Below are 12,126 nucleotides of genomic sequence, written 5' to 3' on the forward strand. Positions count from 1 at the left end.
TAAAAAATATTTTTTCAATTCTTTCCACAAGGCGTGGATTTTTAAAAAATATTTTTTCAATTCTTTCCACAAGGCGTGGATTTTTAAAAAATATTTTTTCAATTTTTTTCCACAAGGCGTGGATTTTTAAAAAAATATTTTTTCAATTTTTTTCCACAAGGTGTGGATTTTTAAAAAATATTTTTTCAATTTTTTTCCACAAGGTGTGGATTTTTAAAAAATATTTTTTCAATTTTTTTCATTTCATTATTAATTATTTTAAATTTCTCACGAATATTTTTTCTTGTTTGGCTGTCACTATAAATTGAATTTCCATTGTTTCTGGTATAAGGGTTAAATGAAAATAATTGACCCATTACCCTAATCTATTACAATCTATTCAAAAATTGTTGCCTACTTTTAGGCGTTATATACGAAATATCTTGTCAATTGCGCAAAACTCCTATTTACTACAACTCTGCAAGGATATTTGTGGGCATGCGTCAAATTTCATATGGCCATCGGAAAATAACCACTTTCCATGCATAGTTAACGGCTTCCAAATTCCTCACATCACAATAGTCTCACAAAACGAATCATCAAGACGGTGCGCAAAATAACGGGTGAAAAAAATAACCAACGGCGGGTGTCGCGTGTGATTCAATCAAACGGAAGTCACTAACACTAATGCAAACATAAAATAAAAGAAAAGAAGAAGTGCAGAAGAAAGAAAATATAAGCATTTTGATGATGAATATTTCGAATATTTCTTAATAGAATGTTTGGAAATGTCATTTGTTGAAAAATATTAAATGGAAAACAGCTAAAAGGAAGTCTATTTTGAAGTGTTTTTCGTGTGTGATTTTCTTCCTTTCCCCCATAAGAAAACATTTCGTGTTTCTGTGTGTGAGTCTGTGCCTCTGTAACTTCAAGAGAGTGTATTGTGTATTCTTTATGGCTCCTTAAATATTCAATGAAGCGGCAGCAGCGGTGGCAGAAGAAACGTGCATTTGTCGCCATCATCATCTTGGTGACTCCTTGAAACGTTGTATGATTCTGAGGAAATTTACTGCTCCTCGCTGCCCATGTAGTTGGCATGTGGTGCAGTGAAAAAACAAAAACAACAACAATAATAATAGCTTCTTGGCAAATCCATAAGCAAAGAAAAGCATACAAAAGAATTGAAGTTTTTCCTTGAAAGAAATTACGAAGAAGAAGAAGCATCACAAAAGTGACATGTAATAAAGAAAAAAATCGATGGGGGAGTGAGTGAGTTCTAGTTACAAAATACTATGAAAACCTGTTGGTAAAATCCTCCATATTAGGTGGTATAAATATAGAGCAGCAGCAGCACATGTCTGACTTGCTGCATTGTGAAAGAAAGAAAACGGGGTAACCCATGGCGACGACGACAATGGCAATTGTATGGCACGATTAAAGGCTTTTACTTTTCCATGTTTCCATTGTAAAAGCATGTAAGCAACAATAACACAATAAGAAAATAACAACAAAAGAAATCCAAGTGAAAAACGGAAATAACAAGAAAAAAATCGATTGTTCCCATTTCCAAGCCCACAAAAAAGAAACGGTGGAAAACGTGGCTCATTATAACCGTGAAATGAATTGTAACTCTTTTAATAAAACACTGTAAAAAAACATTACAAAAAATACAAAATTATAGAATAATAACAAAAACAATAGTGACTGGTTTTTTCCACAAATTTTAAAGCATGACTCAGCAAGCATACCACTTGAATTAAGCAAAAAAATAACAACAAATCCTTGCAAAAAATAAAAAAAACAAAAACAAAACCCCTTATAAAAACCCCATAACTGTTAAACCTCGTAAATATAACAAACATAACAACAACAAACCCCCCCGTTATTATACTCACAGTGAGAACCACAGTGCCAGCCTTGCTCTCCAAACAAAACAAACCCCAACAGACACAACAGAGGCCATTTGTGTGTGTGTGTGAACAACTAGGCCTCGCCGTCTGTGTATGTTGTGTTATTTTGACTGTTAAACAAACCAAACAAAAAAGGAAGGAGAGTTGGGGGTGCTCTCTCTCCCTTTAAAAGGGCCATTGGCAGGCAAAACAAAACAAGTTTCATCAATCAAATCAATTGTGGTGTGATATTGGCAAAGAAAAAGAAAGAAATTGGAGTTGCTGCTGCAATTATTGCATCATCATTGAATTATTCAACGACAACAACCCTCTTAGAAGAAGAAGAAGAAGCATTACAAAACAGCCCTTAATAAAATAATAAAAAAGAATACTAAAGGAAAACTAACCAAAAAGTGTCATTTCTAAGAACAAAAAAAAAAAAAAAATAAAAAAGATAACCTCAAATCTCAGATACAATTGTTGCATTTCCGTTCTTTCTCCGTCTCTCTTAATTGATTACATTTGTTCTCCTCCCGACTTCTTAACAAAAGGCAATGAAAAACCACAAGAAATATGCCAAATTACCCCAAGATTTAGATTTAAGTTTTCAAGAACAATTGGAAATTGATACCGCAGCCACGGATGATTTTAATTTAAGTGCCGGTTCGGGTCTTGACGAAGACGACGATAATATATTGGACGATCACGAAGAAGTCGATGACGATTGTAACGTTGATTACGACGACGACGAAGAGGAAGAAGACGAAATTGTAATAGCCTCTGCAGCAGCAGCTGCCACAGGACTAGTGGGTTCGGGTGGTGGTGCTCGACTGGCCAACGCCGCAGCCATTGCAAGAAAGCAACAATTGAATCGCAAGGTTTTATCCGGTCTGGGAAGGGATAGTGTCATTGAGGTAAGTCCAAATTGAATTTTAATTAAATTTAGACCATAATTTCATAGTCAGATATGCTTGAGGTGGAATCAATTAAAGGGAAATACATAGATCATGGGGAAAAATGAGGATGAAACTATTTAAAGAATATTTTTTGGAGGACTTAGAATATATATAAGGAATATTCTTTTGAGGACTTAACAGAGCTTGACTTATTTTAAGAATATTTTTGGGGACTTAACAGAGCGCAACTTATTTTAAGACTATTTTTTGAGGACTTAACAGAGCCTAACTTATTTTAAGAATATTTTTTGAGGACTTAACAGAGCGTAACTTATTTTAGAAATATTTCTTTGAAAACTTAACAGGGCGTAACTTATTTTAATAATATTTTTTGAGGACTTAACAGAGCGCAACTTATTTTAAGAATATTTTTGGAGGACTTAACAGAGTCTAACTTATTTTAAGAACATTTTTTGGTAGACTTAACAGAGCCTAGCTCATTTTAAGAATATTTTTGTTTGAGGACAGAGCATATCTTATTTTAAGAAAAATTTTTGGAGGACTTAACAGAGCCTTACTTATTCTAAGAATATTTTTTGAAGACTTAACAGAACACAACTCTTTAAAAGAAATTTTTTTGAGGACTTAACAGAGCGTAACTTATTTTAAGAATATTTTTTGAGGACTTAAAGAGCGTAACTTCTTTAAAGAATATTTTTTTAAGGACTTAACAGAGCCTAACTTATTTTAAGAATATTTTTTGGAGGACTTAACAGAGCCTAACTTATTTTAAGAATATTTTTGAGGACTTAACAGACCGTGCTTTATTAAAGGAATATTTTATAAGACTTAACAAAGCCCAACTCATTTTAAGAATATTTTTTGAGGACTTAACAGAGCATAACTTATTTTAAGAATATTTTTTGGAGGACTTAACAGAGTCTAACTTATTTTAAGAACATTTTTTGAAGGACTTAACAGAGTATAACTTATTTTAAGAACATAGTTTGGTAGACTTAATAGAGCCCAACTTATTTTAAGAATATTTTTTGAGGACTTAACAGAGCGTGGGTTATTTAAAGAATATTTTTTGAGGACTTAACAGAGCGTGGGTTATTTAAAGAATATTTTTTGAGGACTTGACAGAGCGTGGGTTATTTAAAGAATATTTTTTGAGGACTTGACAGAGCGTGGGTTATTTAAAGAATATTTTTGAAGACTTAACAGAGCGTGGGTTATTTAAAGAATATTTTTGAAGACTTAACAGAGCGGGGGTTATTTAAAGAATATTTTTTTGAGGACTTAACAGAGCGTGGGTTATTTAAAGAATATTTTTTGAGGACTTAACAGAGCGTGGGTTATTTAAAGAATATTTTTTGAGGACTTAACAGAGCGTGGGTTATTTAAAGAATATTTTTTGAGGACTTGACAGAGCGTGGGTTATTTAAAGAATATTTTTTGAGGACTTGACAGAGCGTGGGTTATTTAAAGAATATTTTTGAAGACTTAACAGAGCGTGGGTTATTTAAAGAATATTTTTGAAGACTTAACAGAGCGGGGGTTATTTAAAGAATATTTTTTTGAGGACTTAACAGAGCGTGGGTTATTTAAAGAATAATTTTTGAGGACTTAACAGAGCGTGGGTTATTTAAAGAATATTTTTTGAGGACTTAACAGAGCGTGGGTTATTTAAAGAATATTTTTTGAGGACTTAACAGAGCGTGGGTTATTTAAAGAATATTTTTTGAGGACTTAACAGAGCGTGGGTTATTTAAAGAATATTTTTTGAGGACTTAACAGAGCGTGGGTTATTTAAAGAATATTTTTTGAAGACTTAACAGAGCGTGGGTTATTTAAAGAATATTTTTTGAAGACTTAACAGAGCGTGGGTTATTTAAAGAATATTTTTTTGAGGACATAACAGAGCGTGGGTTATTTAAAGAATATTTTTTTGAGGACTTAACAGAGCGTGGGTTATTTAAAGAATATTTTTTTGAGGACTTAACAGAGCGTGGGTTATTTAAAGAATATCTTTTGAACGAACTCCAAAAAATGGTTTATTTAAAGAATATTTTTAACGACCACCAAAACTTGATTTATTTAAAGAATATTTTTAACGACCACCAAAACTTGATTTATTTAAAGAATATTTTTTGAACTACCTTCAAAACGTGGTTTATTCAAAGAATATTTTTTAACTACCTTCAAAACGTGATTAATTTAAAGAATATTTTTTGAACTACCTTCAAACCGTGGTTTATTTAAAGAATATTTTTTGAACTACCTTCAAAACGTGGTTTATTTAAAGAATATTTTTTGAACTACCTTCAAAACGTGGTTTATTTAAAGAATAGTTTTTGAACTACCTTCAAAACGTGGTGTATTTAAAGAATAGTTTTTGAACGAACTCCAAAACGTGGTTTATTTAAAGAATATTTTTTGTACTACCTTAAAAACGTGGTTTATTTAAAGAATATTTTTTGAACTACCTTCACAACGTGGTTTATTTAAAGAATATTTTTTTGAACTACCTTCAAAAAGTGGTTTATTTAAAGAATATTTTTTCGAACTACCATCAAAACGTGGTTTATTTAAAGAATATTTTTTGAACTACCTTCAAAACGTGGTTTATTTAAAGAATATTTTTTGAACTACTTTCAAAACGTGGCTTATTTAAAGAATATTTTTTGAACTACCTTCAAAACCTGATGTTTTTAAAGAATATTTTTTGAACTACCTTCAAAACCAGGTGTTTTTAAAGATATTTTTTGAACGAACTCCAAAACGTGGTTTATTTAAAGAATATTTTTTTAACTACCTTCAAAACGTGGTTTATTTAAAGAATATTTTTGTACTACCTTCAAAACGTGGTTTATTTAAAGAATATTTTTTTGAACTAACTTCAAAACGTGGTTTATTTAAAGAATATTTTTTGTACTACCTTCAAAACGTGGTTTATTTAAAGAATATTTTTTGAACTACCTTCAAAACGTGGTTTATTTAAGGAATATTTTTGAACTACCTTCAAAACGTGGTTTATTTAAAGAATATTTTTTGAACGAACTCCAAAACGTGGTTTATTTAAAGAATATTTTTTAAACGAACTCCAAAACGTGGTTTATTTACAGAATATTTTTGAACTACCTTCAAAACGTGGTTTATTTAAAGAATATTTTTTAAACGAACTCCAAAACGTGGTTTATTTACAGAATATTTTTGAACTACCTTCAAAACGTGGTTTATTTAAAGAATATTTTTTAAACGAACTCCAAAACGTGGTTTATTTACAGAATATTTTTGAACTACCTTCAAAACGTGGTTTATTTAAAGAATATTTTTTGAACGAACTCCAAAACGTGGTTTATTTAAAGAATATTTTTTGAACGAACTCAAAACGTGGTTTATTTAAAGAATATTTTTTGAACTACCTTCAAAACGTGGTTTATTTAAAGAATATTTTTTGAACTACCTTCAAAACGTGGTTTATTTAAAGAATATTTTTTGAACTACCTTCAAAATGTGGTTTATTTAAAGAATATTTTTTGAACTACCTTCAAAACGTGGTTTATTTAAAGAATATTTTTTGAACTACCTTCAAAACGTGGTTTATTTAAAGAATATTTTTTGAACTACCTTCAAAACGTGGTTTATTTAAAGAATATTTTTTGAACTACCTTCAAAACGTGGTTTATTTAAAGAATATTTTTTGAACTACCTTCAAGACGTGGTTTATTTAAAGAATATTTTTTGAACTACCTTCAAAACGTGGTTTATTTAAAGAATATTTTTTGAACTACCTTCAAAACGTGGTTTATTTAAAGAATATTTTTTGAACTACCTTCAAAACGTGGTTTATTTAAAGAATATTTTTTGAACTACCTTCAAAACGTGGTTTATTTAAAGAATATTTTTTGAACTACCTTCAAAACGTGGTTTATTTAAAGAATATTTTTTGAACTACCTTCAAAACCTGATGTTTTTAAAGAATATTTTTTGAACTACCTTCAAAACCAGGTGTTTTTAAAGATATTTTTTGAACGAACTCCAAAACGTGGTTTATTTAAAGAATATTTTTTTAACTACCTTCAAAACGTGGTTTATTTAAAGAATATTTTTGTACTACCTTCAAAACGTGGTTTATTTAAAGAATATTTTTTTGAACTAACTTCAAAACGTGGTTTATTTAAAGAATATTTTTTGTACTACCTTCAAAACGTGGTTTATTTAAAGAATATTTTTTGAACTACCTTCAAAACGTGGTTTATTTAAAGAATATTTTTTAAACGAACTCCAAAACGTGGTTTATTTACAGAATATTTTTGAACTACCTTCAAAACGTGGTTTATTTAAAGAATATTTTTTGAACGAACTCCAAAACGTGGTTTATTTAAAGAATATTTTTTGAACGAACTCCAAAACGTTGTTTATTTAAAGAATATTTTTTTAACGAACTCCAAAACGTGGTTTATTTAAAGAATATTTTTGAACTACCTTCAAAACGTGGTTTATTTAAAGAATATTTTTTGAACTACCTTCAAAACGTGGTTTATTTAAAGAATATTTTTTGAACTACCTTCAAAACGTGGTTTATTTAAAGAATATTTTTGTACTACCTTCAAAACGTGGTTTATTTAAAGAATATTTTTTGATCTACCTTCAAAACGTAGTTTATTTAAAGAATATTTTTTGAACGAACTCCAAAACGTGGTTTATTTAAAGAATATTTTTTGAACGAACTCCAAAACGTGGTTTATTTAAAGAATATTTTTTGAACTACCTTCAAAACGTGGTTGATTTAAAGAATATTTTTTGAACGAACTCCAAAACGTGGTTTATTTAAAGAATATTTTTTGAACGAACTCCAAAACGTGGTTTATTTAAAGAATATTTTTTGAACGAACTTCAAAACGTGGTTTATTTAAAGAATATTTTTTTACCTACTTTCAAAACGTGGTTTATTTAAAGAATATTTTTTGAACTACCTTCAAAACGTGGTTGATTTAAAGAATATTTTTGAACTGCCTTCAAAACGTGGTTTATTTAAAGAATATTTTTTGATCTACCTTCAAAACGTAGTTTATTTAAAGAATATTTTTTGAACGAACTCCAAAACGTGGTTTATTTAAAGAATATTTTTTGAACTACCTTCAAAACGTGGTTGATTTAAAGAATATTTTTGAACTGCCTTCAAAACGTGGTTTATTTAAAGAATATTTTTTGATCTACCTTCAAAACGTAGTTTATTTAAAGAATATTTTTTGAACGAACTCCAAAACGTGGTTTATTTAAAGAATATTTTTTGAACTACCTTCAAAACGTGGTTGATTTAAAGAATATTTTTTGAACGAACTCCAAAACGTGGTTTATTTAAAGAATATTTTTTGAACGAACTCCAAAACGTGGTTTATTTAAAGAATATTTTTTGAACGAACTCCAAAACATGGTTTATTTACACGACATACAAGCTTTGTTGAAAAATTTAAAAATAATTTTATAAATCCACGTTTTGTTGAAAAATTTTAAAAATATTTTTTTATTAATCCACGTATTGTGGAAAAATTTTAAAAATACTGTTTATAAATCCACGTTTTGTTGAAAATTTTTAAAAATATTTTTTATAAATCCACGCCTTGTGGAAAAATTGAAAAAAATATTTTTTATAAATCCACGCCTTGTGGAAAAATTGAAAAAATATTTTTTATAAATCCACGCCTTGTGGAAAATTGAAAAAATATTTTTGTAAAAATCCACGCCTTGTGGAAAATTGAAAAATATTTTTTTTTTTTTAAATCCACGCCTTGTGGAAAATTGAAAAAATATTTTTGTAAAAATCCACGCCTTGTGGAAAATTGAAAAATATTTTTTTTTTTAAATCCACGCCTTGTGAAAAAATTGAAAAATATTTTTTTTAAAAATCCACGTCTTGTGGAAGATTGAAAAAATATTTTTTAAAAATCCACGCCTTGTGGGAAAAATTGAAAAAATATTTTTGTAAAAATCCACGCCTTGTGGAAAATTGAAAAAATATTTTTGTAAAAATCCACGCCTTGTGGAAAATTGAAAAAATATTTTTGTAAAAATCCACGCCTTGTGGAAAAATTGAAAAAATATTTTTTATAAATCCACGCCTTGTGGAAAAATTGAAAAAATATTTTTTATAAATCCACGCCTTGTGGAAAAATTGAAAAAATATTTTTTATAAATCCACGCCTTGTGGAAAAATTGAAAAAAAATTTTTTATAAATCCACGCCTTGTGGAAAAATTGAAAAAATATTTTTTATAAATCCACGCCTTGTGGAAAAATTGAAAAAATATTTTTGATAAATTCACGCCTTGTGGAAAAATTGAAAAAATATTTTTTATAAATCCACGCCTTGTGGAAAAATTAAAAAAAGTATTTTTTTGTTTAAATTTGTAATCTCTTTTCTATCGTCATTCTCTCTCCCTCTCACTATTTTCTGTTTATTGCTTACAAAGGCGTTAAGACAGTTGACTTACGACATACATGAATGCTTTCTAGGATTGGCCAAAGGGAAAGGATAAACGAAACATTTTACTATAATTTCTATAGCTTAAGGACAATGTCGGTATTTGTTTAACATATCGATAATACATATTTAAACGACATTTGTATATAGAATTATATAAACATATGTACAAATGTTTGCGTGAGTAGAGGAATTTTGTATTTAACAAGAAATAAAATTCTAGTTAAATTGCCCGATAGAAATGTGACATATGAAAGTATAACGAAATCCAATGGCTGGGTAATAATGAAATTTGACTAAAAAGCCAAGTGGACTAAGTTAAAATGGGGAATATAGTTTTATAAAACTAAAACCGAACTCTTGCAAATCCATTTTTGTGGTCATTGTGGAACATCCTATATCCAATATTGTGGTACATTCGATATTTTATTCAATTTTGAAGTTACCTACTTTTGTAGTTCAACAACGCAATGAGTTATCTTTCCATCATTTATTTGTGTATATTCTTCTGGTCGCTATGTTGCTTGGTTTTGTAGTTTAATAATCAGAAAGGATTACATATTTATCGCAACTATACAAGGACTATCAGTATGAGGATATCGCACTATGGCTGTATGTATTCGATAAGCTTAATGAACCTACCTACATATACATATGTATATATGTACATATTTATATATGGAGCTTGCATTAGTCTACTCTATTCTCCCCCCTTCCCCGTTTCCTTCAATAAAACACTAATACTAAGCTACTTAGACTGTTGCAGGACACAAGCTCAGTGTATGCGTTTCGTTTGATGGTCGATTCGATTCTCACTATAGCAACAATTCGTATTGAGTAACGCGTCACACAGAGAAATAAGGACGAATACGTGTCATGTTCCAATTAGATGTTCAATGTTCATGTCAGATATTTTGTTGTTGTTGCATTCTGTTTGGTTTTCAATGTGTCTTTGATTTTTCAATTCAGCATTTTACAATGTTTGTTTTCATTGCTACTAGTTAATGTAGTTCTTGTCACATTCAGACTAAAAAAAAAAAAACAGAACATAATTTCAAAAAGAGCAAAATAAACAGGATACACGTCTAACTGCAGCAAGGATAGCAGATAGTTACATTTGAAATATTTATTGAAATCGATTTTCTTACCAATCGTGTAGTAAAGAAACAGATACGCATACATGCCACTGGTAAACGTGTAAATTACCGTAGGTTAGGTTCTACTATTTTTTCAATTTATCCTTAAAGCGTGGATTTTTAAAAAATATTTTTTCAAGTTTTCCCACAAGGCGTGGATTTTTAAAAAAAAATATTTTTTCAATTTTTCCCACAAGGCGTGGATTTTTAAAAAATATTTTTTCAATTTTTCCCACAAGGCGTGGATTTTTAAAAAATATTTTTTCAATTTTTCCCACAAGGCGTGGATTTTTAAAAAATATTTTTTCAATTTTTCCCACAATTTTTCCTTAAAGCGTGGATTTTTAAAAAATATTTTTTCAATTTTTCCCACAAGGCGTGGATTTTTAAAGAATATTTTTTCAATTATTCCCACAAGGCGTGGATTTTTAAAAATATTTTTTCAATTTTTCCCACAAGGCGTGGATTTTTAAAAAATATTTTTTCAATTTTTCCCACAAGGCGTGGATTTTTAAAAAAATATTTTTTCAATTATTCCCACAAGGCGTGGATTTTTAAAAAATATTTTTTCAATTTTTCCCACTAGGCGTGGATTTTTAAAAAATATTTTTTCAATTTTTTCCCACAAGGCGTGGATTTTTAAAAAATATTTTTTCAATTTTTCCCACAAGGCGTGGATTTAAAAAAACAAAATCAATTTTTCCTTAAAGTGTCCATTTTTAAAAAATATTTTTTCAATTTTTCCCACAAGGCGTGGATTTAAAAAAAACAAAATCAATTTTTCCTTAAAGTGTCCATTTTTAAAAAATATTTTTTTCAATTTTTTCCACAAGGCTTGGATTTAAAAAAAATCAATTTTTCCTTAAAGTTTCCATTTTTAAAAAATATTTTTTCAATTTTTCCCACAAGGCGTGGATTTTTAAAAAATATGTTTTCAATTTTTCCCACAAGGCGTGGATTTTTAAAAAATATTTTTTCAACTTTTCCCACTAGGCGTGGATTTAAAAAAACAAAATCAATTTTTCCTTTAAGAGTCCATTTTTAAAAAATATTTTTTTCAATTTTTCCCACAAGGCTTGGATTTAAAAAAAATCAATTTTTCCTTAAAGTTTCCATTTTTAAAAAATATTTTTTTCAATTTTTCCCACAAGGCGTGGATCTAAAAAAAAAATCAATTCTTCCTTAAAGTGTCCATTTAAAAAAAAAAATTTTCAATTTTTCCTTAAAGCGTGGATTTTTAAAAACTATTTTTTTAATTTTTCCTTAAGCGTGAAATTTTAAAAAGTATTTTTTCAATTTTTCACAAGGCGTGGATTTTTAAAAAATATTTTTTCAATTTTTCCGACAAGGCGTGGATTTTTAAAGAGATATTTTTTTTCAATTTTTCCCACAAGGCGTGGATTTTTAAAGAGATATTTTTTTTTCAATTTTTCCCAAAAGGCGTGGATTTTTAAAAAAAATATTTTTTAAATTTTTCCCACAAGGCGTGGATTTTTAAAAAATATTTTTTCAATTTTTCCCACATGGCGTGGATTTTTAAAAAATATTTTTTCAATTTTTCCCACAAGGCGTGGATTTTTAAAAAATATTTTTTCAATTTTTCCCACAAGGCGTGGATTTTTAAAAATATTTTTTCAATTTTTCCCACAAGGCGTGGATTTTTAAAAAATATTTTTTCAATTTTTCCTTAAAGCGTGGATTTTTAAAAAATATTTTTTCAATTTTTCCTTAAAGCGT

General features: G+C 28.6%; 1 protein-coding gene across 1 annotated transcript in view; it reads left to right on the plus strand.

The window, feature by feature from the left end:
- Positions 1-547: 547 nt before the first annotated feature.
- SPoCk (secretory pathway calcium atpase) overlaps positions 548-12,126 on the plus strand; it is a 314,424-nt gene continuing 302,845 nt past the window's right edge. The window contains exon 1 of the mRNA XM_073984987.1: positions 548-2,782. Coding sequence (XP_073841088.1) covers positions 2,423-2,782 — 360 coding nt within the window. The 5' untranslated portion in view covers positions 548-2,422. The remainder of the gene's footprint in view (positions 2,783-12,126) is intronic.

Source organism: Musca autumnalis, unplaced genomic scaffold (assembly GCF_047663935.1).
Source record: "Musca autumnalis isolate F117 unplaced genomic scaffold, ASM4766393v1 scaffold_4, whole genome shotgun sequence".
NCBI classification, from domain to species: Eukaryota; Metazoa; Arthropoda; class Insecta; order Diptera; family Muscidae; genus Musca; species Musca autumnalis.